The sequence below is a fragment of the Podospora pseudoanserina genome, chromosome 3 (genome assembly GCF_035222485.1).
Source record: "Podospora pseudoanserina strain CBS 124.78 chromosome 3, whole genome shotgun sequence".
NCBI classification, from domain to species: domain Eukaryota; kingdom Fungi; phylum Ascomycota; class Sordariomycetes; order Sordariales; family Podosporaceae; genus Podospora; species Podospora pseudoanserina.
The window spans coordinates 2,316,565-2,342,909 of NC_085922.1; the positions used below are offsets into that span (position 1 = coordinate 2,316,565).

The 26,345-nt window shown below is 52.8% G+C and overlaps 9 protein-coding genes across 9 annotated transcripts; 3 read left to right on the forward strand and 6 right to left on the reverse strand.

Annotated features, from left to right (window-relative positions):
* Window positions 1-401: 401 nt before the first annotated feature.
* Window positions 402-2,858, reverse strand: QC764_306710 (uncharacterized protein). The gene is made up of 3 exons (XM_062945775.1): window positions 2,252-2,858; window positions 1,798-2,173; window positions 402-1,740 (listed from the first exon to the last, which is right to left on the reverse strand). The coding sequence occupies exons 1-3, from the start codon at window positions 2,568-2,570 to the stop codon at window positions 786-788; spliced, it is 1,650 nt and encodes a 549-aa protein (XP_062801806.1). The 5' UTR covers window positions 2,571-2,858; the 3' UTR covers window positions 402-785.
* Window positions 2,859-5,148: 2,290 nt separating this feature from the next.
* QC764_306720 (uncharacterized protein) lies at window positions 5,149-6,231 on the reverse strand (the record flags this gene model as incomplete). Its single annotated transcript, XM_062945776.1, has 2 exons — window positions 5,149-5,558; window positions 5,613-6,231. 2 exons carry the CDS (start codon window positions 6,229-6,231, stop codon window positions 5,149-5,151), a joined length of 1,029 nt encoding a protein of 342 aa, XP_062801807.1.
* Window positions 6,232-8,474: 2,243 nt separating this feature from the next.
* QC764_0054230 (uncharacterized protein) lies at window positions 8,475-10,876 on the reverse strand (the record flags this gene model as incomplete). Its single annotated transcript, XM_062940454.1, has 6 exons — window positions 8,475-8,555; window positions 8,613-8,660; window positions 8,730-8,808; window positions 8,956-9,109; window positions 9,198-9,262; window positions 10,316-10,876. The coding sequence occupies 6 exons, from the start codon at window positions 10,874-10,876 to the stop codon at window positions 8,482-8,484; spliced, it is 981 nt and encodes a 326-aa protein (XP_062801808.1). The 3' UTR covers window positions 8,475-8,481.
* A 600-nt stretch (window positions 10,877-11,476) lies between these two features.
* NIC96_1 (nuclear pore complex subunit) lies at window positions 11,477-14,481 on the forward strand. The gene is made up of 3 exons (XM_062945777.1): window positions 11,477-12,493; window positions 12,549-13,253; window positions 13,329-14,481. Exons 1-3 carry the CDS (start codon window positions 12,473-12,475, stop codon window positions 14,394-14,396), a joined length of 1,794 nt encoding a protein of 597 aa, XP_062801809.1. The 5' UTR covers window positions 11,477-12,472; the 3' UTR covers window positions 14,397-14,481.
* Window positions 14,482-14,711: 230 nt separating this feature from the next.
* NIC96_2 (nuclear pore complex subunit) lies at window positions 14,712-18,459 on the forward strand. Its single transcript, XM_062945778.1, has 2 exons — window positions 14,712-17,972; window positions 18,044-18,459. The coding sequence occupies exons 1-2, from the start codon at window positions 14,856-14,858 to the stop codon at window positions 18,362-18,364; spliced, it is 3,438 nt and encodes a 1,145-aa protein (XP_062801810.1). The 5' UTR covers window positions 14,712-14,855; the 3' UTR covers window positions 18,365-18,459.
* Window positions 18,460-18,724: 265 nt separating this feature from the next.
* On the reverse strand, window positions 18,725-20,175 carry QC764_306750 (uncharacterized protein). Its single transcript, XM_062945779.1, has 2 exons — window positions 19,237-20,175; window positions 18,725-19,158 (listed from the first exon to the last, which is right to left on the reverse strand). The coding sequence occupies exons 1-2, from the start codon at window positions 19,382-19,384 to the stop codon at window positions 19,115-19,117; spliced, it is 192 nt and encodes a 63-aa protein (XP_062801811.1). The 5' UTR covers window positions 19,385-20,175; the 3' UTR covers window positions 18,725-19,114.
* Window positions 20,176-21,090: 915 nt separating this feature from the next.
* QC764_306760 (uncharacterized protein) lies at window positions 21,091-23,083 on the forward strand (the record flags this gene model as incomplete). The annotated part of the gene is made up of 3 exons (XM_062945780.1): window positions 21,091-21,096; window positions 21,280-21,365; window positions 22,088-23,083. The coding sequence occupies 3 exons, from the start codon at window positions 21,091-21,093 to the stop codon at window positions 23,046-23,048; spliced, it is 1,053 nt and encodes a 350-aa protein (XP_062801812.1). The 3' UTR covers window positions 23,049-23,083.
* Window positions 23,084-23,431: 348 nt separating this feature from the next.
* YHM2 (Mitochondrial DNA replication protein yhm2) lies at window positions 23,432-25,161 on the reverse strand (the record flags this gene model as incomplete). The annotated part of the gene is made up of 3 exons (XM_062945781.1): window positions 23,432-24,110; window positions 24,178-24,850; window positions 24,936-25,161. The coding sequence occupies 3 exons, from the start codon at window positions 25,159-25,161 to the stop codon at window positions 24,056-24,058; spliced, it is 954 nt and encodes a 317-aa protein (XP_062801813.1). The 3' UTR covers window positions 23,432-24,055.
* Window positions 25,162-25,392: 231 nt separating this feature from the next.
* Window positions 25,393-26,104, reverse strand: QC764_0054290 (uncharacterized protein; the record flags this gene model as incomplete). The annotated part of the gene is made up of 2 exons (XM_062940455.1): window positions 25,393-25,489; window positions 26,019-26,104. The coding sequence occupies 2 exons, from the start codon at window positions 26,102-26,104 to the stop codon at window positions 25,393-25,395; spliced, it is 183 nt and encodes a 60-aa protein (XP_062801814.1).
* Between the last annotated feature and the right edge of the window lie 241 nt (window positions 26,105-26,345).

The window sequence follows — 26,345 nt, forward strand, 5'->3', positions numbered from 1 at the left end:
TTGCTCAACAACAGAGGTCTTCTCTTTGTTTGTGGGTTGTGAGTCTTTGTTGTGGTGTGTTATATAAATGGAGAGCCTTTTTTGCAGCATTGTCTGTTGGAAGGGCAGATGAGTAACTGTGACGTGCATGTAGTTTATATATTGGTACCTATTGTCACGCTATCATCCTTGCAGCCTCTTCCAAACAAACATCTCTCGTAGATTCATTATCTGTTTCTCAGAGTGTTTGACGCAGCATTCCGCTCATACGTGGTATCCTTCCCCAACTACACAGCACGGCAAGGTACACTTAGGTGATGTTTGTATGGCAACCAAAAAAAGAGAAATGCTTTCTGCCGCGTTATGCGACTATTTATTTCGTAGTGGATATCTGTATCCCCTCCCCTCCCCTTCCCATGTTGCCCAACCCTCCCTTCATAAAATATACAATCTTTATATATCCCTCCCTCTTGCTCATGTAGTGGTAATAGTGGTATCCAATCTTTCCCTTGATGTATAAAAAAAAACGCCCAAAAAAATTCCACAATGTTGTACGTGTGTGTATCATGCCCCCCCCCCCTTCCCTTATGATTTTCGTGGGGTGTTGTTTAAAGTTCATCTTTCTTTTCGTAAAAGTCGTCATCAAGTTCGTTCGTTTCGTTATAGTGAAAAAAAAAAAACAAAAAAAAACAAAAAAAAACAAAAAAAACAATTTAATGCCGTCCCTCCTTCTTCGCCGCAACCATCGCCCTCTCCTTCTCAATCAAAACCCACTGCTCCCGTATCCTTTCCCTCCGACCTTCTAGTCACAAGTCCTTTTCGTGAACCTTCACCCGTCCGTTCAGAGCAGTGCCCTTGGCTCCCACCCTCGACACCAACCTACGACGGGTCGTGGTGAGGCCACCAGCAATCTTGTCAATGACGGCAAGGAAAAGGACCTGGACGAGCCAGATGAGGAACCGGATGACGTAGTCCCAGAGCGAGTACCTCGGCCTTTCCCCCCTGGCGAGGGTGGACTCCTCGAACTCAAAGGGGATGTTCGCGCCGAGATGCTCGACGGCCACGCGGAGGCCGGAGCTGAAGCCATCTTCGTGGGTGCCTTGTCTCGTCCAGGCTCCCGCATAAGAAATCCCGCGCGTGTTTTGGATCTCAGGGAGGCGTTCCTGGGCCGCGAGGACGGACTTGTTGAAGATTGTGTGCCGGTATGTGTACCTCCCCTGGATGGTCTTCGGGTCGGGCTTGTGCAGCGGGTTGAGGGTGACGAGGACGTCCCCAAAGGCCGCGCGGGGGATTTCCTGGAGGATGTTCATGTTGTATGTGAGGCAGACCTGGTCAATGTGGCCCGAGCCGGTCATGGGGGAGGACCGGGAAAGGTAGTTGAATGATGTCCAGGCTTCGTACCTCTCTGGCATAAGAGAGAGGTCAGAATGCAAAAAGACCTCGTTCGTGGAGGTCTGGAAGGATCGCAGAATGGAATCCTCTGCTTCGGTTGCCGAGTCCCCGATGATGGAGAGGGCTTGGTCGCCGTGGGTGGCGAGGATGACATGGTCGAATACCTCCGACTTGCCGCCGGTTGGGTGGAGGGTGTGAAGTCTCAACCTGCCGTCCCGCTCAGGGGTGATGGAGATGACCTTGCTGTTGAGGCGGACGTGGTTGGATGGGAAGCCCTTCATGACGGCGTCGATGTAGGACTTTGAACCGCTGTTGAGGGTGAGCCATTGTGGGTTCTTGGAGGTTGAGGCGAGGAAGTGGTGGTTCCACCTGAGTGAGGTCAGCCAACAAATTCGAGTGATGATGAGTCTCAAGGACACAGCTTACATGAAGCGAATGAGTGTGGCGACGGGGAAGTCGAGTGCGCATTTCTCCGGGCTGGTGTTCCAGAGACTCGCCGTGATGGGGGTGAGATAGTCATCCTTGAACTTGGTTGAGTAGCCCTCCCTCTCGAGGTACTCGCCAATGGTCTCCTCAGTTGGCTTCTCGGCGCGCAAGACGTCCAGCGCAAACTTGTCGAAGCGCCAAATGTCAAAGACCAATCTCCACATTCTAGGTGAGAAATAGTTGCTTCGCTGGCAGAAGAACGCATCTCTGTTCAGGCTGGCCCACTCGAAGCGCCCTTGGTCTCTGGACACCGAGAAGGACATCTCGGCGGGCGCGGTTTCCACCTTCATCCTCCTAAGAAAGTTCAAAAAGTTCGCTGTCCATGCATTAGTGCGGCTCACTTACAAATGGCCCTAAGCAAAAGGAAACAGGGGTGGATGAGAAGCCTCCTTACGGTATGTAGCTTCATTCATGACCATAAACCCAGCATCGACCAAAGTCTTGTACTTTCCCCTCGTGAACTCCACCGTGTTAGCATGACCGCCCAGGCGGTCAGCGGCCTCGAAGATGTACACATCATGAGGGCTCCGGTTCAACGCCCACAGCGCACCGATGCCCGCTACACCACTGCCCACCACGGCCACCTTCTTACGCGGATGGGGGTTCCCTCGTTGAATCATGAGGAAGTAGAGTGCCTGAAACGGCTGAACAAAAGAGGGACGACGAAAGAACGTGGACGATGAAGAGGAAGACTGACGGGGAGCGTCGGTCATGGGGCAGTTACAACCTTGGGGTGAACAAGGGTGGGAACAGAAGAGAATGCTGCAAGCATGGGAAGAGAAGGCGAAGAAAGATTACAAGGAGTGGGGTAACGAGACGTATTAAAAGACCTTGCTGTTTTCTGCCACATGCATATGATGTTGGAGTTGGGGGATTACTCAAGGGTGGACACACCGCAGTTCCGGGCGTCAAATGGGAGGCCCAGGAGAGGTGTAACATGCATTGGTGCCAGTGTAGCTGGCATCGCCGTGTCCACTCACCCTCGTTCCCGGCCAGGGGGGACACGCGGTTGATCGTCAAAATCTCAAAAGAGAAGCCTGTTTGTTTCAAGGCCTGATCAAGCGCCAGCCCAAAACCGTCTTTGTAATGGATGTCTTGGGCAGCCGACCAGGGCTTTTCGAGCTTCGAGAGGCACGACATTTGTGCAGGCACGCATGGCCGGCCAGACCGATCCGATCCGTGTTACAAGGGTCGATTTTGAATCTTTTGGCATGTTCAATTCTTGATGCTCCAGGCCGATAATGCACCTAGCATTCAAGTTTTTTTTTTTCCTTTCTTGCTGCTGAAAAACATGGCAGCGGCAGTGAACAGGTGAAAATTCGAATAGCGGTGGCTGGCAGAATGGATTCTCGTATGTCAACTCCGAGGTCAACTCAGCTTCGAGGTGGCAGGTATCTGAGTTCAGTCTCAGCTTCAACTCATGTGTCCACTTTGACGACCCTCCAAAGATGATTCCATTCAGGAGTTTTTCCCGTCCCCCTTCATCTCATCCATGAACAAACAGGGGAAGAAGACACGAGAAAATGGATTTCTCTCTTCCAAACTCGGCAGCGGTTGGCAGTCGCCGTTGAGTTTCATCGCCATCTTGTTATGCAGCAGCCAGGGCGGGCAGTGGGCCAATTGCTATCAACCACAACAGCAGCCCAGCCCCATCAGGCCCTGGCGGTGGATTCGGCCAGCGCAGCAGGTTGCAACACAGCTGATTTTCCGGCACTAGTGTCGGCCTGACATATGGCGAGGCTGCATTCCCAAGGGAATTGGATATATATATCAGCCATTAATTGGACGAGGGGTTGGGTATCGAGATGTCTGCAGGCCGTCACATGCTGACCTACCTCGATTGACAATATGATGACACTGAACTGACTTGAAGTTGGGTTAGGGTTATGACTCTCACCGCACGCAAAGCCACCTTTGCTCAAGCCACACCTCAGATGAAAAATTCTCTTCGACCGACGATGAAAACCGACAATATCGTCGTTCAACAAAGGACACATTTGACCATGGTCACGGAACCTCCCGAGTATCAAGTCCCGCAAACATCCAATCATCTCACAGCCATCACACAAAATCAGAACACGATTTGAACAAAAAAAAATGTCGAGGCCTAACGGGATCGCCCACTCATCGCACAGCTTTTACCCTGGGCTAGTAGCAATTCTTGAGACTCCTTCTTCTTCTGCCCGGCTTAAATCAACCCGGTGCACAGCTTCTCCAATCGGAATATGTCTCTCGAAAGAAACAAAATCCAAAAGGAAAATTCGCACCGGGCCAGAGTTTCTGCGTTTCACCGGGGTCAACTTTCTGAAGAAGAAAAAGAGGAAAAGAAGAGATAAAGTTTTGGCGCGCGCGAAAATATTTTATACCACCACTGGAATTAGGGTGGGGCAGTGGTTATTGGTCTGTGCGGGAAGTTTGGTGGGGTAGAAGGAGGGAGTGAGGGTTGGGGTTGGTGATGGCTTTAAGATTGACTTCGAACCATCTGGTGATGTTTTCGAATAAAAGATGCGGCGACAACAGGAAGTTGGCAACCGGAGTCATGTGTAACTCGCAGGTATACTTCGTGCTACGAGCACACATGCTCATATTCATGGCCAGCTCACGTTCTTAAGTTACGGACCCGCTGTTCAGTTCTCGACAACATGACATAGGAACGAAAAGGCATCTGACTTTGTAATTGCAAGGTGGGAATTACAAATATCTTGACGGCTATGGTCAACATGGAAGCATCATGACGTGTGGTGTACAATGCCGGTGGTTCGTCATACCACTGGTTGGATATGATAGAAGGACGTGGTGATGGTCTCAACCTACATGACCCTATTGTAACACTTTTGTATAAAGTCACCTTCATTCACAAACGCATCACATTCCATAAGTTCCACCACAAGGTATTTATATTTTTGGTTTTTTTATTTCTCTCTCATTAAGGTATAAACGGTGTGAAGCATCCAGAGAAAAATACGAGCCAGTCATATCAACAACAACAACCACCACCAGAAAAAAGAAGTACTAAGGGGGGGGTTGTAAAAATAAAAATAAAAAGAAACATGAAAAGAAAATAGAAAAAAGTCTACATCAGAAGCGTTGGTATCTCCCCTATCCTTCAACTTCGCCTTATTCATTGTCATAAACGCACTCGCCAAAAACACCTTGCCACCCTTTTCATGTGATTCTCCCCCAGAAAATATACAATGGGGTATCATCTCATCCTGGGGCTAATAAAAAAAAGCAAATGCCTTTTTTATTTTTCATGACGCAGCAAAGAAAATATCAAAGAGTCTTGTTGATTTAAGCCCTGAACTTCTTGGCAGGGGCGGCAGGGGCGGCGCCGACCATGGCCATGGGGACGGCACCACCGTAGCCGCCGAAGGAATCCCTCCCTTGGACGGCAACGTTGGGGAAGCCACCGAAGCTGCACTGGACGACGCAAGAGCAAGAGCCGTCGGCACCGATCTTGCCGACGCCGGGGACGAGGCCAGTGTTGGCAGCAGGGGGGGCAGTCTCAGTGCCGGCGGGGGGAGCAGCAGGAGGAGCGTTCGGGTCGGGAGCGGGAGCGTTGCCGGTGATGGCACCGCCGGCACCGTTACCCTTCTGCTGGATGGCGAGGGACTGGAACATGGCATGGGTCTTCTCGGCGGTGGGGTTGATGGAGAAAACCATTCCCTTTCCGCAGTGGTTGCCCTGGCGGCAGTAGAACCCTTTATCTCGGGGTTAGAATAGGCTTTCCAGACAGATACTGGGGTCAAACTTACAAAGAGGAGTGTCAACCATCACTTGCATAGCGACCTGGGGAGGGGGGTTGACGGTGTTGTTGGCGTTGGCCTGGAAACCAGAGTCCATACCACCGTCAAGAGGGTCGCAAGGAGTGTCGAAGGCAGACTGAGTGGCAGTGTGGTTTTGGCTGAGGAAGGTGAAGATGACGGTATCGCCAACGGAAGCCTTGAGCTCCTGGGGGCTGAAGGCAAGACCTTGAGGGCCACCGACGGTGACGCTGTGAGTAGCACCGCCGGCACCAACAACGGCATCGGGAGGGGACTGCTCGACGGGGGTGCCGGGCTCGCCGGTGACGACGGCGGGAGGAGGGGTGGCCTCGTGCTTGACGGTCTCGGTGACGGTTACGGTCGAGGCCTGTCCAACAACAGTGGTAGGGGCACCACCACCAATGTTGACCCAGAGGAAGTTGATGTTGCCGTGGCTGGGCTTGTGGACACCGATGAGGCGGGTGAGCTCAGCGAGCTGCTCGTCGGAAATCTTGACGCTCTCGTGACCCTTTTGCAAATGTCCATCTCTCTTCGCGGGAGCAACGTTGTGAACCGACTTCGCCAAGGCAAAGGGGGCCATGCCCAAGATCGCTGTTGTAGAGAACTTCATTTTGTCTTCTTTTCTGTTTCCCTTTTTCTCGATCTGATTAAGTTTCGATGTTGTGTATATCGTAGATAACTCTGGATGCTGAAGCGAGTCCCTGCTCGTATAGAAGTGAAGATGGAGGAAAGATCAAAGAAGGAACTGTGGATCAACCAAAAGAGCGGAACACACACAAAGAGAAAAACAATGGTGGAATAATGAGAGAGAGAGGGTGAGGAGAGGATGGAGAAAAAAGAGAGGGAAACAAGACTTCTTGAAGGAGGGCCGGCCACATGGGACGGGCTCTTGTACCAAGCATGCTGGAGATCGAAAACGACATGCGCTTTGCTGTGATTTCCCCTTTTTCCGCCAGTGCACCCCCAAGGATGCGGGCCAAGATGCTAGGGGCGTTGCGGTCGGTCTCGAAACTTGTCGGGAGGGCATCACCGTGACAGCTGCTCCCTGTCTCGCTCCCTGTCTCGCTCCCTGCCCATTGCTTTCGGCGTGCTGGGCGCCCGCGCAGAGCGGCATCCGTTGCGGAGCGAAGACCCTGGCTGCTGACCCTGGCAGAAGGGATGGTGGGAGCAGGAGGTCGGCTGTGACAAAGCCGTCTCAGAATTGTGTTTGGGGTTTTCGCCAAGGTCGGTTGCACAGACCGCTAAGATGGGATGAAAGAGTGGGGCATAGCAACCCCCAGCATCCCGAGAGGGGACTTCCTCCTGGCAACGGGGACGAAGACAGAGACAGAATAAGCGCTGTCAGCAAAAGATCCCGACGAAGAGCGAAGACGTTCGATAGGCGGGCCTCGAACTGCTATTTTGGCCCGTCAGTCAGACTGCGCGGCTTCAACAAGCCAGGCGGCTACTTCATCATCTCTCTGATCTTCTTAGCATCATGCGGCCGTGACAGCAGACCCGGCCGGTGCGCTTAAACAACGAGTGGGTTGAAGCCCCGGAAGCGGCGGGGTCGCAAGACGACAGCCGCCCAGCATCTTGAATGTCCACCGCGGGAGTTGACGCTGGGGGGCAGCAGGAAGGCCCAGTGACTAGCCATAGGAACGTTTCGGGTTCGAGATGTTTCCTGCTGAGCACTGGCTCCTTGTTGTATATAGTAGGCGATCCCACAACTGCCAAGCAGTCGATACGCAATCCAAATTATTCACTGAGAGCTGTGTTCGAAGCCAGGAACGATATTGGGCGCTCGTGGGAGTTTGCCATTACGATTAGGCGCTGTAGGGATGGGGCGGAGAGTACTGAGAACGCCACAGCGGTCCGTCATGGAAACCCCCATCTGAAAGAGGCGGCATGGCCTTCAAGGCGGCGAAAGGCCCGTCCAGCACCTGCGTCATGGAACATTCCGTCTTCTTTTGTTGGCAAAATCGTCGAATCATACCGTAGCATGTCTGTCAGCGCAACTCAAATTCCTTTTCTTAACCATATCGAGTTGGTGAGGTCTGTCCCGTCGGACCAAATCCTATCGAGATCTCATGTCTTGGCAGGGCGTCAACCGGCCAGCATATCGGGATATTTTTGCAGGCCTTGTTCTTCCCCCCATTGACGACCATCCAACTTCAACTCGAGAATTGAGGCAGCCAACGGATGCAACGTGAGCGACAAAAAGAGTTGAATCAATATCGACATTCCCTGCATGAAACGAACCAAACAAATAGATTCGAGCTCGGCGCATTCAGCAAAGACACGGCCGTCTCTTGCATCCGTTACTACGTGGGCAGGCTGTGGGGGACAAGACCGGATGACGGGGAATTGAAAGCTGGACACGGAGGGTGGTGAGGTTCATCTCCCGTCCCTCTTTTGCATCCCATGTCGAGGGGCACAGAAGTTGCTGGGCGAGGAAAAGAGGCTGTATTTGTGACACTGCCATGGCGGCGCTCAGACATGGAAGTTCGCGGAGCCGTGGTAGAAAGTGAGGTTTCTGGAACGCTTCTTGTCGCAGGTTGGCGTTTGGACGTTGATCAGGGTTGGAAAAGCTGCAGTGCAGAGTCGCAGCCTTGCAGACTGGGGTCTGAAGCGAGCGCCGAGTCCAGAACATGACTCCCCAGTTTTGAAAACCGTCCGAAGACGCTAACAACACCGGCAGTCAACCATGCCTAAAGCCGTTAGTGCAGGGTCGCATGCACTGTCACCTTCCTGGCCAGCACCTGGCTCGGGCCTTCTTCCTTCATTTTAACATTTGTTTCCCAATGGTACCCTACCTCCTCAGAAAGCTCGTTGATGATAAACGCCTGTAGACGATGAGGTAATATGTTGTCTATTCCTATCAAGAACTTTTGTCTTGCTGCTGGGCCTGTTTGAGCCCTTGCTGCTTTCCCTCGTACAAGCCCGTGTAATACCCTGAAACATCAGCACATGTGGTCCATCCCGAAGAAAAGAAACAGAGAGAAACCTTACCTGCATAATACCAAGACATCAGTAGCTTTTTGAGCTCCTCATCTTGGACTGTATCTCCGGGTTAACATTCGTATCGGGCTTGGATACAACATCCCAGAAAAAGCATGTAGAGCGTACCTGATCCAAGCAACACCTGCGGTCCTGGTCCTGGCCCCAACGGCACCGCAGGCTGGCCTCCAGATAGCCCACCTCCAACCTGTAAGCCGTGATTCAATGTTAATCAATCTGAGAACTAGAAGGGCAAGGAAGAGGAACTGTTTCATGCCAAGCTTTTGAGGGATCTCCGGAGATCCTCCATCCTGGGGAGATCACAGCCTGCATCTTGGGTGTTTGATCCGCGTACCTTGTTCGCATCTGCGGAGTGTTGGGCATCCGAGATTGCTGGGTGCGATGTTTCGTCGCTCTCGTCCATTGGGACGCTCTCGTCGACCTCCCCTTCCTCTGCTGTGATAGGTGCTGCATGGCCATTTGTTTCAGCTTTGGCACTGCCGGATGTCCTAAACTGGAGTCAGTAAAGGAGTCGCTACCCAGCGTCACGGTTCTTGGTTTTGTCCTGAAGGGTTTGGAGAAATGCGAGAAACATACTTCTTCTCCTCGGGGGCTGGAAGATCGTCTACTGTGCCTCCTTGGGCGTGAATGCTGTGATATTTCTGTGTTTTACCGTCAATAAAAAACACCAGAAAATCGAGGACGGAGGGGTGCTCGCATTGTACTCCGCCAGCGCGTTGTTCCAGGAAGCTACAAGTGCAGAGTCATCCCAGATCTCTTCGTGTGTGAGATTTCGTTCGGATGCCATGTCGGATTATGAGGTGGTTTGTTGGCTGTGGAGAGAACTGAGGTGGTCGCGTGAGTGGTGAAGTGTGGTGTAGAGTGCCGAAGTGGGAACCTTGGAGGGGACCAAGGATGAAATTGCTCGCTCACAATAGGCCCGCTCTTTCCCCCAAACACAACAGCTCCCAAGTCGAATGGTTTGTCTCAAAACACCATGCCAAAATTTCCCCATAAACTCGAAAACTACAGTTGTTATCTACCTATTCAAAAATCTTTTGGCTGCCCAGTCGAAGAAACTGCGGACTCGAAAGCACCATCACTCAGGTGGCCCGTGCTGCATGACTGTCATTCTCTCCGAGCTCCAACGTCAACCAGAATAAGTCTCACTTACTACCTATTTAATTCCCACTTCTGCCATTCGTTTTCCTGAAACAACACACCAACAATGCCGGGGCATTTCAACAATGGCACTTCCTTCTTCCCTCTTGAATGACCGACACTCTTTCCTAGGGCATAACCCTTTTCATCAACGAGGCCAGCTTGGGTATCAAGGTGCTTCCGAGACCACGATGCGTCGCCTGTCTTTGAGATTCAACGAGTACAAAAAGCGCCAACTCTTTAGTAGGTTTGATACAAAGACCTTCTGACTGGTTTCCATCCTTTTGGGAACCCTTTTGAGAAGTTGAAGAAGTCGCGCGTAGCCCCAGCTGCTTTCCTTTCCTAAAGAAGTACGCTGGATCCGAGCCCCAGGGACCTACAGCTCTTGTTGCACCTGTTGCATCGTAGCCTTTGGCAGAGCAGGCTTTCTTCACTCGTTTGGCGCTTGCGTTTTCTAGGTGTGTCCACCATTTGGGTGTGTATGCAGGCCTCGTCTCATACGCTTTGCGTAGCAAGGGAAGAACCTGTACATCGCCGGCACAGTAACGAAGTACCGGCGTCGTGAACGGTCGAATAGAGAAGATGCCTGAGTCGCCTGAAGCCATGCGCTTGCGAATATCCTCCTTCGTTTTTTTCCATTCGATTTGCTCCTGCTGATCAAGTCGTAAATCGTTCTCGACGGCTTTGTCCAAGCCGATGACGTAGAAACTATTACCTTGGCGGGTGAGATTCTCGAGCAACTGGAGGTCGATAACCCCAGAGATAGCAACATGGTACAGTGATTTCAAAGCGTCGGCGTCATTGCGTACGTCCCACAGGTACTTGCGGATGGATGGGTCTTCCAGAATCGACTTCAACGTCACATTGTCGTCTTTTTTCGACGGAGTGGTGAAGGCTTGGTTTCCCATTGCGTTGACATCGATGATGCGAACTTTCCGATCGGGGGGGACCAGCACGGTGATTAGATCCAAGGTTCCCCCGCGGCCGAGGTTTGTGCCTTCGAGATCGACATAAATGCTAGAGGAAGGGCCAATGGTGGCGAGGAAGTTCCGCAGAGCTTGAACATTGGTGACCAATGAAGGGTTGGGGGTTGTTGAAGGAGATGGTGATGCCATGGTGGCACCGAGTCAATTGAGTTAGATTAGAGTCGTCAAGAGATCACAGGAAGATGGCGACGTTGGTGATCTTGCACGGGAGTCGTTTCAATACATATTATCAAGGATCTATCTTACTATCCTGTTTGCAAATCCCCGTTTGTTCAGCCAGAGACGGGAAATCTTCGAAGCTGTCCGGTTGTCCGTTTGCTAGAGCAGCCATCCGCGGCGACCTGCCAGCCAAGCTGCAGCGTGGCGCCGAATGCCGTCAAAATTTCAGCAGGCAGGCTCGAAGCAAACGTTGGAAAGGGGGCAAGAGAAGGGGACCTAGAAGAGAAACTCTGTGGTCGGCGCGGGCGGTAAGTAGCCCCTTGCCATGTTCAATTCAATACCGGAGCGGATTGAGTACCTCGAAATCTTCTCACCGCAAATCATTGCATTGGGTGCGGTTGAACTCCGGGAGTCATCAAAATCGGCACCCCGGCGAATCCCTGTCCTGCAAACTCCGGTATGCGGCGTTTGGAAGCCCGGACCGGGCGCCGTCACTAAACGTCGTCCGGAATGCCGGATCGGAGCTGAAATGTTCCACACAGCAAAGATCTGGAGCAATCTTTCCCATTTGACCGGCTCTAGCCCCGCATAGCGGCTTCCTACCGTGGCAGTCTAGTCCACAAGATCAGCGGTTCCAGCTCCCAAACAAACTACAAAACCCGCCATTCGCGTGTCACGAGAACAAGCTCGTAGCAACTCAGAAAAGTGGGAGTCTCCACCCAAGCCGCGTGTTCTCCGCCGTCTCTCTTTTTTTTTTGTTTTTTTTTTTGTTTGGTCTTGAACAGCCACTTCAGCTCTCATCCGACGGGATCTGAACATGTCTTCGTGCTATAATAAGCCAGAGATAACGACTTGGGTAGATCACCGCTGATCTTTCTCAACCCGTGACACTACATAGGATTTTGATGGAGTTACTGCGAGCTGTTGAGCGAAGGAGGGGGTAACTTGGCTTTGGCCTGATCCCAAGACATCAGACAGGTCTAGGTCCGTCGTACATGCGGGCGGGGTGCTGCATGTTCAAGGTACCGGTTGCTCTAGCGAGGTGTGTTAGCCCACCGATAAAATGTTGAGAATCTAGGACTGTTTTGATAGAGACTGAAAGGGGGGTGGTTTGGTGGTTTATGGTCTCTTTTCTACGGCTTTGGGGTAAGACGGTGCGGGCTGTGGTTGGAGTGGGACCCGAGATTTTACCCCTCCTCCCCCCTCGTCACCGTTCCAGAGCGGGTTGTCCCTTTTAGGTCATCTGGGTAGCTCCGACAACACCAGGGCAACACCGGGTGTGTCGATTGTGAAAAGAGGTTCTTTATAAGCCCGTCCTCTGGTGCCGTTTAGTTTTGGTAGACAGGCTGTTCCTCATCCATCGCTTTTTCACATTCGTTGACTCTCAGCCTCGGTCTCCGAGCAAGGTGTTTTGCTCTTCTACTTTAAATCATCCAGGTCCGGTTTCGGTGTCGTCACTTATAACTGCTGTTTGACTCGGAGTGTTGCTGCTGTTACATACACCTCTTCCAAAATGCAAGTTCTGTCCGAACATGTGAAAAATCTCGTCAAGTAAGCCATGCTAACATGACTCTCAGGTCTGCCCCAGTTAGTTCCAACGGTCCCCCACAGCTCTCAACTCACAGCTCACACATCGAAACAGGACCACTACATCGGCATAGACGTCGGCACCGGCTCCGCCAGAGCCTGCATCATCGACACCACCGGCGACATCAAAGCCCTCGCGTCAGAAAACATCAAGCTCTGGCAGCCGGCCTCCTACGGCGGCACCCACTACGAGCAGTCCACAACCGACATCTGGAACGCAATCTGCCTCTGCGTCCGCTCCGTCCTCGCCACCTCGTCCATCCCCCCCACCTCCATCCGCGGCATCGGTTTCGACGCGACATGCTCCCTCGCCGTCTTCACCCACGACACCGACGCCCCCGTCCCCGTCACCGGCCCTGACTTTACCAACGATGGCAACGACAGGAATGTGATCCTCTGGCTTGACCACCGCCCTTTGGCCGAGGCGGAGGCCATCAACGCTACTGGCCATCCGCTCTTGAAATATGTCGGGGGGAAGATGTCGGTGGAGATGGAGATCCCAAAGGTGTTGTGGCTGAAGAATAACATGCCCGAGGAGCTGTGGGAGAGGTGCAAGTTTTACGACTTGGCGGATGCGCTGACGCATATTGCTACGGGGGAGGAGACTAGGAGCTTCTGTAGCGCCGTGTGCAAGCAGGGGTTTGTGCCGGTGGGGGTGGATGGGAGTGTGAAGGGTTGGCAGCAGGACTTTTTGGAAAATATTGGGCTGGGCGATTTGGTGGAGAATGATTTTAGGAAGATGGGAGGGGTGAATGGGGTAGTGAGTCCTTTTTCTGATTGTTTTGTGAAGCGGTGGAAAAGGGGAATTGATGGCTGACACATTCTGTGATGGCAGAGCGGTAACTTCCTCAGCGCAGGGGAGTTGGTTGGGGGGTTGTGTGAGAAGGCGGCGAAGGAACTGGGACTGCCGGCGGGGATTGCGATTGGGAGCGGTGTTATTGATGCGTATGCTGGGTGGATTGGGACGGTGGGTGCTAAGGTGAAGCTGTCCCGAGACCATCTGGATGAGTCGGCTGCTCCGAATGATGTCTCGCAGGCTTTTACACGACTGGCGTCCGTGGCGGGGACTTCGACTTGTCATTTGGCTATGTCGAGGGAGCCGGTTTTCGTGCCGGGAGTTTGGGGACCGTATAGAGATGTGTTGATTCCTGACTTTTGGATGGCAGAAGGTGGGCAGTCGGCTACCGGGGAGCTGATTAAGCACATGCTGGAAACGCATGCTGCTTATGACGAGACGGTGAAGGAGGCGGAGGCGGCTGGGAAGAATATCTATGATTATTTGAATGACCATCTTCGGCATTTAAAGGAGGAGACAAAGGCGCCTTCGATTTCGTATTTGGGACGACACTTCTTTTTCTACGGAGATCTTTGGGGAAACCGGTCGCCTATTGCAGACCCTAACATGAGGGGGGCGATTATTGGAATGAGCAGTGACAAGAGCAAAGACGGGATGGTGCTGCTTTACTACTCGACCATGGAGTTCATCGCCTTGCAGACACGGCAGATTATCGAGGCCATGAACAAGGCGGGCCACAGCATTCTCAGCATTTTCATGTCGGGGAGTCAGTGTCAAAATGAGATTCTGATGGATCTCATCGCTACGGCTTGCGACATGCCGGTGTTGATTCCCCGATATGTCAATGCTGCTGTGGTCCATGGCGCGGCGATGCTGGGTGCCAAGGCAGCCAGCGCGGACAAGGACGGAAGGACAGAGCCTTTGTGGGATATTATGGACCGGATGAGCAAGCCTGGAAAGGTGGTTTGGTCGAGCGGTGACCCGGCGGAGAAGAAGCTTCTGGATACAAAGTATGAGGTGTTCCTGGATCAATGCCGGACACAGCAGGAATACAGAAAGAAGATTGATGAAGCTTTGAAGGGGTCGACGTTGGAGGGGGTCAATTAGGGGAGTGGAATGGCGTGTAATTCTGTAGACATCCGTCAATTGTAATTTTTCTTAGGTATTTTTACAACATCGTCACAAGTCCAACAAAGAAGGGACCCTTTTTGTTTACTTTGTGATGTAATATTGCACTATGAACTGGCGTTGATGGGGCCTGAACTGAGACGGAAGCTTTCAGGGGAAAGCTGGCAACAGGTGGTCTGTGCTTCCCAAAGAGCTCCAGCAGCACCTTGGCGGCTGGGTGGCTGGACCCACTCAAATTTCGCGCCGGCGTGTTGTCCATCCATTTCAGGTTCAGCCTTGTTTTGTGCAGCAACCGCCAAAGTCGCAAAAAAACAACAGAGCAAAAAGTCGGTGTTTTGCTTTCAGCCGACACCAACATCTGGCATCGCGCAGCTCGGAACGCGTCTTGCTTATCTTCGACATACCGACTGCAAGAAAAATAAGGTTTCGAACCACAAAATGTTCAGCAACCTAGGGAAGGGCACGCCCCCGGTGCCGCTCTCGACTGGGAGCTTAGCAGCCGGCACCACAAACCCACCTGCTACAACGGCCGGTGGTTTGGGCTCACTCTTCTCCAAACCAGCTACCCCGACCACGACGACGACCGGCCTGTTCAGCAATCCTAACCCAACCGCTGGAGCTACTTCGACGACACCCCAAAAATCATTGTTTGGCGGTACGACTACCACCACCACATCTACCCCCCTGTTTGGCAGTACCACCACTGCTGCTGCACCGGCTGCCACCACAGCGACGACGGGCGGGGGTATTTTTGGGAACACATTGGGCGGGAGCACCACTCCTCAAACATCCGTTCTCGGCGGTGGCTTTGGCGGTGGTCTAGGGACGACGCAGCAGCAGCAATCGAACCTCGGCGGCAGTCTCGCGAGCATCTTGGGCCCCACAACCCAACAGCCAGCCGGCGGGATGAACACTGGCTTCGGCAACACCCTCGGCGGCGCGAGCGTCTTCCAAAACGCGGCAATGAACCCTCCTAGCCTGACGGGCTCGTTCTTCGACTCGTTGCTCTCGAAAAACAAGAAGCAAGCCAGCGGGGAGACGCCCCAGGGAGACCTCCCTTCCCTGCAGCTCAGTCTTAGTAGCCTGAGGCAGACGGTCAGGAAGCTCGCTCCCAAGGACGGGGAAGGGGGCCGCAATCTTGAGCACGGGAAGGCTCATTACTTTCTTGCTGCGTCGGGGGTTGATCCGGGGGCGGCGGTGAGGGATTTGAGCTCGTTGGGGTTTGCTGCTGCGGCGACGGCGACGACGAGGGACAGGAGTCCTTATTCTGCTGGGGAGGCGGATGTGGAGACGTATCTGGATAATCTGCAGACAAAGACGACGTTGAGCATGATTGCGGATGGGTTGGAGAGGAGCGTGAGGGACTTTGATTTGTTTTTGGAGGACAATGTTACCATGGAGTGGGAAGCGCAGAGGAAGAGGATCTACCAGCATTTTGGGATTAAGCCCAGAGAGGAGCAGGAGGGGGGTATGGGAGATTCGCAGAGGACGGTGAGGGGGGGGACGCCGGCTAAGGAGCAGGGTGCTGGTGGGTTTGGGAGGTCGAGGAGGAAGGGGAGCATGGCGCCTGGCACTCCTGGTGGTGGGGAAAAGTCGATGCGGCAGAGTATGTTTGGGAGGTCAGCCATGAACAAGTCTGTTATTGGAACTCCCAGCCGGATTGGTGCTCATGCCCCCGAGTTCTCGGATGTCGAGGCCAGGAAGGAGAAGAGCGATCTCGAGGGGTTCACTTCTGTGGATGATCGCTTCTTGAGAGAGAAGCAGGGCAAGCTTGCGACCAAGATCAAGGAGTTCAACGACTTGAGACAGAGAGGCCTTCCAGTCGAGATTTGCAAGGAGTTGGGCGACCTGGAGAACACTGCCGGAGATCGGCATGGGCCGCATCTGGTGGAGGCCTATGATGCCCTGAGGGAGATTGTGGGTGAAAACGACCCTGACAATCTACCTCGGGAACGCCAGTTTGCCAGGTACTACTTGGACCCCAACCCATCGTCTGCCAACTCTATTGAGATGCGCAAGCGGATCTTGAAGGGCGCAAACACCTTCTTGGAGAAACAGTTTTGGGCTGGTGTCAACTCGTTCATCACCAAACATCCCCATGAAGCGAACCTGGGTGGGCAGCCCGACGTCGTCAGCAAGGTCAAGGCTTACATCCGCCTTCGCCTCATTCGCAAGAGCCTGGTTCCAGACAACGTCGACCTTCAGCAAGCGAATGGCGAGTACGTCTGGGCGATCGTTTTCTACCTTCTCCGTGCTGGCTTTGTGAACGACGCCGCCAAGTATGTCAACGATCATGAGAGCTTGTTCCGCAGCATCGACCGAACTTTTATGGGCTACATCAACAGCTATGCCTCCAGCGAAGACCGGAGACTTAAACGGTCGGTTCAGGATCGCTGCACCAACGAGTACAACCAGAGAATTCGCAATGCCCCCGAGGGCTCCATCGACCCCTTCCGCATGGCTTGCTACAAGATCATCGGCCGCTGCGACGTCAACAACCGCAGTCTGGATGGTCTTTCAGGAGACGTCAATGACTGGGTCTGGCTCCAGTTCAACCTTGCTCGGGAGACTGACAGGTCACAGGAGCTTGCTGGGGAGTCTTATGGCCTTGCTGAACTCCAGTCTAGCATCCGGGAGATCGGCCTCAAGCACTTCCCCAAGACTCCTGCGGAGGACACTACTGGCAGCTTTGCCATGTTCTTCTACCTCCAGATTCTGTCGGGCATGTTTGAGAATGCCATTGCCTACCTCTACTCCTTCAGCTACGTCGATGCCGTTCACTTTGCCATTGCGCTCTCTTACTATGGCCTCCTCCGTGCGGCTGATGCTCAGTCTTCTGGCAATGATTTGCTTTCCCACAACACCCGCAACCAGCCTCAGATCAACTTTGGCCGTATGCTCGGGTACTACACACGTGACTTCCGCGCCGCTAATGCCGCCGCCGCGGTTGACTACCTTGTCCTCATCTGCCTGAACGCCGACGAGACCGCCGCCGGTCAGCAACAAGCCGCCCTCTGCCACGAAGCCCTCCGCGAGCTCGTTCTCGAGTCCCGTGAGTTCAGCCGCCTGATCGGGGATATCAAACCCGATGGCTCTCGCATCAAGGGTCTCATCGAGGAGCGCGGCAAGCTTATTGCCCTTGGCCGCCACGACGACTTCATCCGCAACATCACGCAAGAAGCCGCTGCCTTTGCCAACGACAATGGTCGCACCACTGACGCCGTTCTTCTTTATCACCTGGCTCAGGAATACAACCAGGTGGTTGAAATTGTCAGCAGGGCCCTCAGCGAGGCTATTTCCCTCGAGATCGGCGAGGAACCCATGCGTCTTGTGCCTGTCATGGCTAGAGAGGATGGCCAGGAGGAGGCAGCGGGGAGCCTGGCGGCGATTGACGACCCGGTGGAGCTGGCGAAGAAGATGATGAAGATGTATGAGCAGGAGTACATGTACTGGAACAAGATTGGCCATCAGAACCAGTACGCGTGCAATCTCTTGTTGCAGATTAGTGATATCAAGAAGCTTGTGGAGGATCAGGAGTGGGCAAAATGTCTCGATGTAAGCGTCCCTCCCTCTTCGCCTTTTCCTTCCATCCCCAAGGTACTGACTGGTTTGAAAAAAAACAACAGAAAATCGAAGCCCTCAACATTTTGCCGCTTGATGCAAAGGGCGATCAGAGTCTTATCCGCCAATACTCTGCTTTGTTTGCCCAGCTGCCGCAGACGGTGGCGCAGAACGTGCCGAACCTGCTGATGTGGGCGGTGGTGTGCTGCACCAAGCAGAGGGAGAGGCTGATGTATGGGCAGTTTACGGGGAATGAGACGACGGCGAGGGAGTTGATTGATAATATGAAGCAGACGAGCGTTGACTTGACGGCGTATACGAGCCAGCTGAGGTATCGGTTGCCGAGTTCACTACATGAGATGTTGGCGAGGGCTTCGGCTGATTAAAGGGGAAGCGGGAAAGGGGAGGGGGGGAATGTTGAATATGATGTGTTTAGCGTGGGAAAGGCTGAGGGGTGGGGGGGATACCAAACGGTAGATTTATTGTTGTCATTACACGATCAAAGACAAAAAGCAGGAGGGAGGTGGGAGGAGAGGTACAGGGTAGGGTAGATAATTGTATTCTGTTGAGCGCATGTTTTGTTTCTATTTTACGACACGACTTTGAAGACACGATGCGCTATATGGGCTTTGCATTAGCGTCATTCTTGAATCCAGTGGTGTTGGGCTGTTGAGAAAGGGGGTTGGTCATGCCATGGCACCCCATAAGCAATTTAATCACCAGTCACATTCACCAATGCCAAATGATTATGGGAAAATCTTGTCTCAAAAATTCCTAGCGCCTCCCAAAAAAATCACACTGAAAACAAATCATTCCCTCGTCCTTTGCCTTGCCTGCTCCAGATAAATGCTCGCAATCCCCTGCCATGCTTCCCCTTTTCTACTCCAGTTGGACATAAAAAGTTTCGTACCCTTTCTCCGTTGGTGGAAAAGAGGGTTGTGTTTTTGGGTAGTTATCGAATACAAAACGAGACGAACCAAGGGGCCGTGTATATATCCTGATGATTGGGGTATCTCGTCGACTGTGGTTCGGCGCGGGTTGTTGTTCAAAAGGATTTTGGTGGGGTATCCTGGGTATTGCTCGTGTCGATAAACTGTTTTGTTTGTTTGTTGATTTCGGAATTATGGATTAGGATATTATTTCTTTCCGGCGGCGGCTTCGGCGGCCTTCTTTGCGTCGGCTGGAGGGAGTGGGTGGTGGTTAGTGACTTGCTGGTAGAGAGGAGAAGGAAGGGGGGAGAGTGGTAGTGAGTGCATACCGGCAGCCTGCTTCTCGCGCATCTTCTGAGCCGCGATCTCCTTGGCTTTTGCCAGCTCGCTGCCGGACATGTTGTGGCCCTTCTTCTGGGCAGCCGCCTTCTTCTGAGCGGCCTCGCGGGCCTTGTCGCGCTGGTTGCCGCGGGCCATGTTGAATGTTTAATAAGAAGTGAAAAAGTGTCCAAGAAGATGACGTCGGTTCTCGGAAGGGAGAGGGGGGATCGATCCGCAGCCAGCGAGTATGGGTTGTGTTACGAAAGCGGAGAGTGGTGAACCAAGTTGGACGGCGGACCGCTGACGGGGTTCGTAGGTAGGTTTGCAGAAAAAAGCTGACGAGCGGTTGGCGGTGGAAGGTGAATTGCGCTTTTGGTGGTCAGCAACTGGGAGAAGGCTGCCTCCTCTTCTTTGCAGCGCTGTGAGTGGCTCGCCGTTTAAGGGCCCTGGGCGAGGCTGTGCAGAAAAGAGAGCAATCGAGATTCTGGGCGTTTCGATGGGTGGGGAAACAGGGCGTGACCTCTTGACCAATCGCCGTTTTCAGCTGGGGAGGATGGCACGTGCGCTTGTTACCAGGGGGAAGGGTTGTCTTTGGGAGCACGATGATTTTGACGCGCGGAAAGCCGCGCTTTGTCGGCGTCTACTGAATCATTGAAGTGAAATGAGCTTCCGAGGGACCCCCGAGTCCGGTCTTGATCCGAGGATGAGACTTTCCTGTGGATGAGTTTCCAAGATTCCGTGAAACTGTGTTACATGCGGCGGCAGCACAGCAGAACCTCATGGCGCAACGAAAATTGCAAGGACTGATGCGCAAACGGACCCGGGAATAACAGTGCAGATTTTCGATAATGGGAGATTTCTGGTCGGAAACATGCCTTGAGATCAGCCGCTTGAAAATCCAATTCTTCTGATGAACGGTTGTGGTAGTTTTCCTCTGTCAACATCATGTGGTCCGTGTCCCATATCAAAAGAGCAAGGTGGTCTGTGCATAACACCATGTCTTTCTTTGAAGACCATCTCTCAACACTTGACAAGCAAGATCAAGTCGATGCTATTGAATTCAAGAAAATTTCTTCTTCCTCTTCTCATCTCACGATTGACTCATTCTCTGCGTATTTAATGAAGCCCTGCAATTTCACGGGAGAAGATGCCACATCGAGTGCTGCCCAAGGCTAAAAGCACCTGAAACCATCATGGTTCATTGCCAGCCAATCGACTTGCCCTCCACGCGCAGACTTGAAGATGCGACCACTCGATGCATCTGAACCCCGGCTTTTCTTTCTTTCGCGCCGCCGCATATTCCAATGTTACCACGACGGTTGACGTTCTCGCTTCATGACTTGACTGCCGAACCATTGGACCACACCAACCCGGACCTCTCCCGCTATGCGCTGGCAGCCGCGAGACTCCACTGAAGCTGTCTTGATCGGGTGGCCCTCGATCGCCAAAATGTTTTGCTCAACACAGGGCTTCAAGGCAAGGCCATGAGCTAGACCGTGGGAGATGCAGTTACCCCAGCTCATGATCAATTTCTGGGGACATGTCTGGCTTGGGGTTTTTTAGGCGCCTACAGCTTCATTGGTCAGAATGACAAGAAACATTCTGCTCCATGCGAAACACTCACCAGAAGACCCATGAACCAGTTCTTTGCTCTCCCCCTCCCCCTCCCCCCTCTTGTTACAGACTGCCGTGCGGGAAAGCCGCAGACGTTATTTTTGGGCAGATGGCGATTTGCCCATGACAAGGGCAGGTGCCTTATTCCATTGTTATAAACCCGATCGCCACTTCACATAAGTCTATTGTAGCTCTTCCCACCTATTGTCTTTGTTCATCACTTAGATTCACCATTGTACCCCTGGACAATGGGAGTTTTCTTCTATTGATCTCTATTTTTCTTTTTTTTCCTATCCCATATCATATTTTCTCACCACCAAGTCTGGTTACATTTTCTATCTTCAACGTATTTCCTTGTGTTTTTTTTCCCTCTCTCTTCGCAAACTTCGTCAACATATCACACGATATCTACACATAACTTTCGACACATCTGCTAGCCAGATCGTCATCCGACAATCACTCAATCACTTCATCACTCGCCATTACCTGCTGAGCAGTCTGCCAACTGGCACGAGTCACATATGTAAGTACTTATGAGTTTAGAACCTACACCTCCCCTCCTGAGAAGATGGCCCCGGTTGGAAATCTCGACACCCGGTTACCCCCGAAGCAACGAAAAATTGTCGACAAATAAGCTCCTGGAGAGTATTTCGTCATGTCCGAACAAGCTCCTGTGATGGATAGGCCGGGTACTCCCCATTCGCGGAAGCCAACTCAGCTTCCAAGGAGAGCATCTGCCGCCAGCCAAATTCCAACATTGCCTCCGATCAGAGGCCGTGAATCGATAGAGTCAAGCTCCACAGATGAGTCCGAGGAAGAGTCAGAGGAGGAATCAGATGTTGAAGATGTCCTGGTTGGGCAGCCGCAGCTTTACTGCGGGCCACACTGGCCTTTGGGGCCAGGACAGATGCCGATGCCTTCTCCGGCTCAAGGACTTCCACATCCTCCTCTTTTTGGGCAAAGACCCCAACAACCTCCCGGCCCTATCCAGGAACACCAACGACTCGAGCCACCAGTTCTTGGACAGTGGCGTCAACCGCCTCCTCCTGGACAATGGCAGCAACCTCCTCTTCCTCCTCATGGACCACAGCATCAACCATTTCCTCCTCATGGACAACGCGGCCAACTTGAGCAATCCCTTAAACCACAGCACCAAGTCTCTCACCGAGGTCCATCTTCTCAACCCAAACACATGAATTAACCTGAACCCCAATGAAATACTCTTACTAACATCTTTCTCCTCAGAAAACCCACAATAACAATCACCACCATCACCAACAACAACAACAAAATGCTCTCCCTCGCCACCTCCCCCAAACTCCGCGGCTCAGGCCACCTAATCCTCCACGCCCTCCGCGCCATGACCCTCGTCGCCCTGGTCGTGATCATGGCCTCATGCTGGGCAATGATCGTCCTGTCCGGCATAACCGGCCACTTTCAATTCTTCGACGTAATCTCCCACTTCTTCGTCTTCGCCATCAGCATCGTCCTCTTCATCTCCGAAATCGGCCTCTTCAAGCCCTGGTTCAAGAACAACTTTCCTATCCTCGGGCCCGACCACTCGCTTGGTTGGCTCGGTCTAGCCCTGATGATCACGGGTTGTGGCATCATGGCAGATTTGGTCAAGCCTGCGTACAGCATCGACAACTTGGGCCTGCCAATCTGGAGACTCGTCCTCTCGTCTGGGATTTTGGCCATCACTTTCGGGGTGTTCAACATGATTGCGAGTGTTGTGTTTCGCGACGGGGAGAATGGCATCACGGCGCGGAATATTCGCTCCGACGGCTCTCTCGCCGTGCCCACCAACCAGAACTCCAAAGAATACTACGATTCTGGCTATCAATCCTCTGTCCGGAGCAATTCCATCCGTCAACACCAGCAACATTACCCCGAAGACGACGACAACACCACCCCTCAACAAAGTCAGCCCTTTTACAAGCGCATGACGAACCACTTTTCTGTTCCCATCCCCCCCAAGTTCAACTTTCGAAAGTCGCGCGGGAACCTGCAGATTAGCAAGCCGATGCCGATTCATGACGATAATGATGATGTGGAAAGGGGGACGGGTTATGGGAATCTGAACAGGAGCAACAGCAATAGTCGGGCTAGCCCGGTGATTCCTGACATTCAGCGTCCGCCGACCGCGCTACATCCTGCTTATACGGGAGGGAGTCATTACTCTACTGCTCATATGGACAGGTTCTAGAGCAACCCACTCACTCACTCACCACACACACAATCTATTTCTTTCCTTTTCGTTCTTTATGGGGGAGGGGCAAATAATAGCATCAGGAGGGATGGGATGGGATGGGAAAGACATAAGGGCGTTTAGGGAGTTTAAAGCTGATTTCTTTTTTTCGATGGGCGTTTCATAGGCGGGAGGAAAGATAAGAAGGACGGGGGAGGGAAGGAGGAGGGAAGGAGGAGGGAAGGGGGAGGGAAGGGGAGTAGCAGTATTGGTATACCCGAAGGATTTGGAGGGGAGGATACAGGAAATGGGAAGACTGAATAGGCCATTCAGCTCCAGACATCAACGTCACATAATTACTTTGGAGGCCAGAATTGGTCTGACAAGAAGAAGAACGAAACAGAATGAAAAGAGGACAGAATGTCTCTCCATGTGGATATCATTGTGCCTGCAGTATTTGATGTTCGAAGGGATAATGATGCAAGGTCAAAGGTAACATGCTTATATGATATCCAATGATATCTATACTCATCTATCACCCAACCAGACTCCATAGCCACCATATATATTCCACTTCATCGCCCGCTTATGTTGGTGTCCAATCTGCCAAGTCCAAGAATGTGCAACTGCCACACCAGCTCGCTTTTTGTATCACATGCCACTACACCTCAAAAACATCAACAGCAAGCAATTCAAGGCGAAATATCACACAGCAGCAACGACAAGACAAGCAAACATCAACCAACACATATATCATTACCACCCCACTATCCCCAAGACTGAACGCAAGGCATCATGAAACAAACAACCAAACATCTCTGTTGATTTTATGGCACCCCCTCACCACCGAAAAAGCGCAAAACCAGATGACCTGACCGTTACCCGACCAGTAGTAAGTTGTCCGACCAACCGACCGACCGCCTAACCTGATCCGATCCCGATCCATTCTAAGTGATATAAACGATGTGTGTATGTAGTAGTAGAGCCCTGATGCAATCATATGAAAAAACCCATCAAAACGCCATCTAATGCTTAGCGGTGACGGCCTCGCCAGTCAGCTTCTCGACATACGTCTTTGCCCTGTTTAGTCAAACATGGTTAGCAGCTGGTCAAGTGAGAGATCATGGAAGCGGGAGAGGAAACTCACATGTCACCCATGGCGACCATGCAAACCGTCTGCCAGACGCCCAACCCAATACGGGGCGTCACACCGCGGTACAGACCCTTGAGCCCGTTCGTCTCGTAAATATACTTGAAGGTATTCCCGACCGTCATCTTCTTGGGGCGGTTGGGATCTTCCTTCTTGCTCTGCATCTCGACGCGGATAACCTCGATAGGCTGGTTCCAGGCCGACAAACCACCACCCAGCGCCGAGGCAGTGATCTTCTCCACAGCGCTCAGCTTCTCACCCTCCTTCTTGCCGGTGAGATCCCTGATGCCCTGCTCAGCGAGACGGCTCAGACCGAAGCGAGAACCCCAGTTGGTCATCTGGCGAATCGCAACAGCGTTGACACCCTTGTTGATACCTCTGATGCCTTCGCGGCGGTAGATGTCCATGAAGGTGGCCCAGGTGCCGGGAGCCTTTTGGCCGGTGGAAGCCATCTTGTGCTTGGTGATCTCCACCGTCTTCATGCAGGTGCAGAAACCCATAGTAGCGTACGCCTGCGCAACACCACCCGTCACACCACCGAAAATGCCACCGCCGAACTCGCCGGCGCCGGCAGCGCGGGCATAGTACTCGGCCTCGGAAGCGACGAAGAGAAGGACGGCGCCTTTGGTGGAGGCTTCGATCCAGGCCCAGGGAATGAGACCTTGGTAAACTGTTGGACAAGAGCAAAGTCAGCGCATGCAACTTGTTGGCAATTTTTTTTTTTTTTTTTTTTGCTTATCCGAAGAAAAACTTACAGCCGAAAACACCACCACGGTTCCAAATGCGGCCAAGAGCAGCTCCGAAACCATCACCTCGGTTCGCCGCCATGGTGGTCTTGATGACCTCCAGGGGCTGGCCGAGGGAGGTGACCTCGAACAGGTTCAAACCGGCGCCCAAGAGCAAATTGGAAAACTTGATGGGCTTCTTCTCGAGCTTGGGAGGCTCGGAAGCCGGGAGAGAGGGGGCAATAGCGGCGGACATGACTTGGTGGATGTTGCTGTGATAGGGGCCCTGACCAAGGGAAAAGGGTGCTTCGTCGCAGGATCAGAAAGAGAGAGGAGAGAGAGAGAGTAAAGTTTGCGGAGGACGGGAGAATGTCCGGACGGCGGGTGTGTGGGTGTGATGAGAGGTGGGTATTTGGAAGGTGTGGAAACGCGGGGGAGTGGGCAAGGTCGAGGAGGGACAGCCCAGAAACGGCGGATTGGCTGGAAGCTAGGGAGTCAGCTTGTTGCTGATGATGCTGAGCAGTGGTAGAGGCGACCCGGAATATGATTTGAGCGGCTTGCAACGCAGCGAGAAGGCGGCTCCCCTAAAACAATAAAATTGCACGTGTTACCGATGGAGGCTCAATCTGTCATTGTAGATGTGGATTTGAATTGCCCAAAGAAGCGAGGTCCCGGCAGGAGAGCTTGGCTCACCCATGGGGAATGGTCAATTTGGGGGGGGATACCCGCGGTAATGCGGATAACGCAACAGCCAGCATATGAAAGAGGGGGATCCACTTACGACTAAGAACACGGAGATGAGGCTGTGTCAATGAAGGAAGGATATGACGATGGCAGCGACGACAATGTCGTTGATGTTTTTGTTGTCGAGGAAGAGAGACAAGAAAGAAAGAAAAAAAGGACCCAAAGACAGGACCCCGATAAAGCTCCAATGGTTGGGGGAGACAAGGGGGAATCCCGAGTTGTTGGCAGTGCTTGCCCGTTCCGTCTTAGACTCTTAGACGGGCCAAAGCTCAACGCACGCCAATCGGCCGACACACCCCTGTTCTCAACCACCCACCTCGGCACCTCAACAGCAATTGTTTTGGGGACCAGTCTCACTTCTGACCTCACCTATGAATCCGGCCGGACCGGCTTGGGGTAGAGCTGACCCGGCCACCCAGTCTGTCTGCGCTTGAGATAAGATGCAGCTGGTTCATCGGCCGTCTTTCTTCAGCTGCTCCTCACCGACAGTTCATCTCTGGTGGTGTAGAAATCTCGAATTCATCTTTGTAACATGAATTCCATAAGAACCCAACAGCATCTACGGTCTGCAGTGCGGCAGTGCCCCGAGGATGCTCCTTGCCCAGGGTTCTGTTGTGGCGGCAAGGTGTTTGATGATATTGATGACCGGACCGAGCGCACCGAGTGTGTAACCAAAAACAACTCTGACGGTGCTTC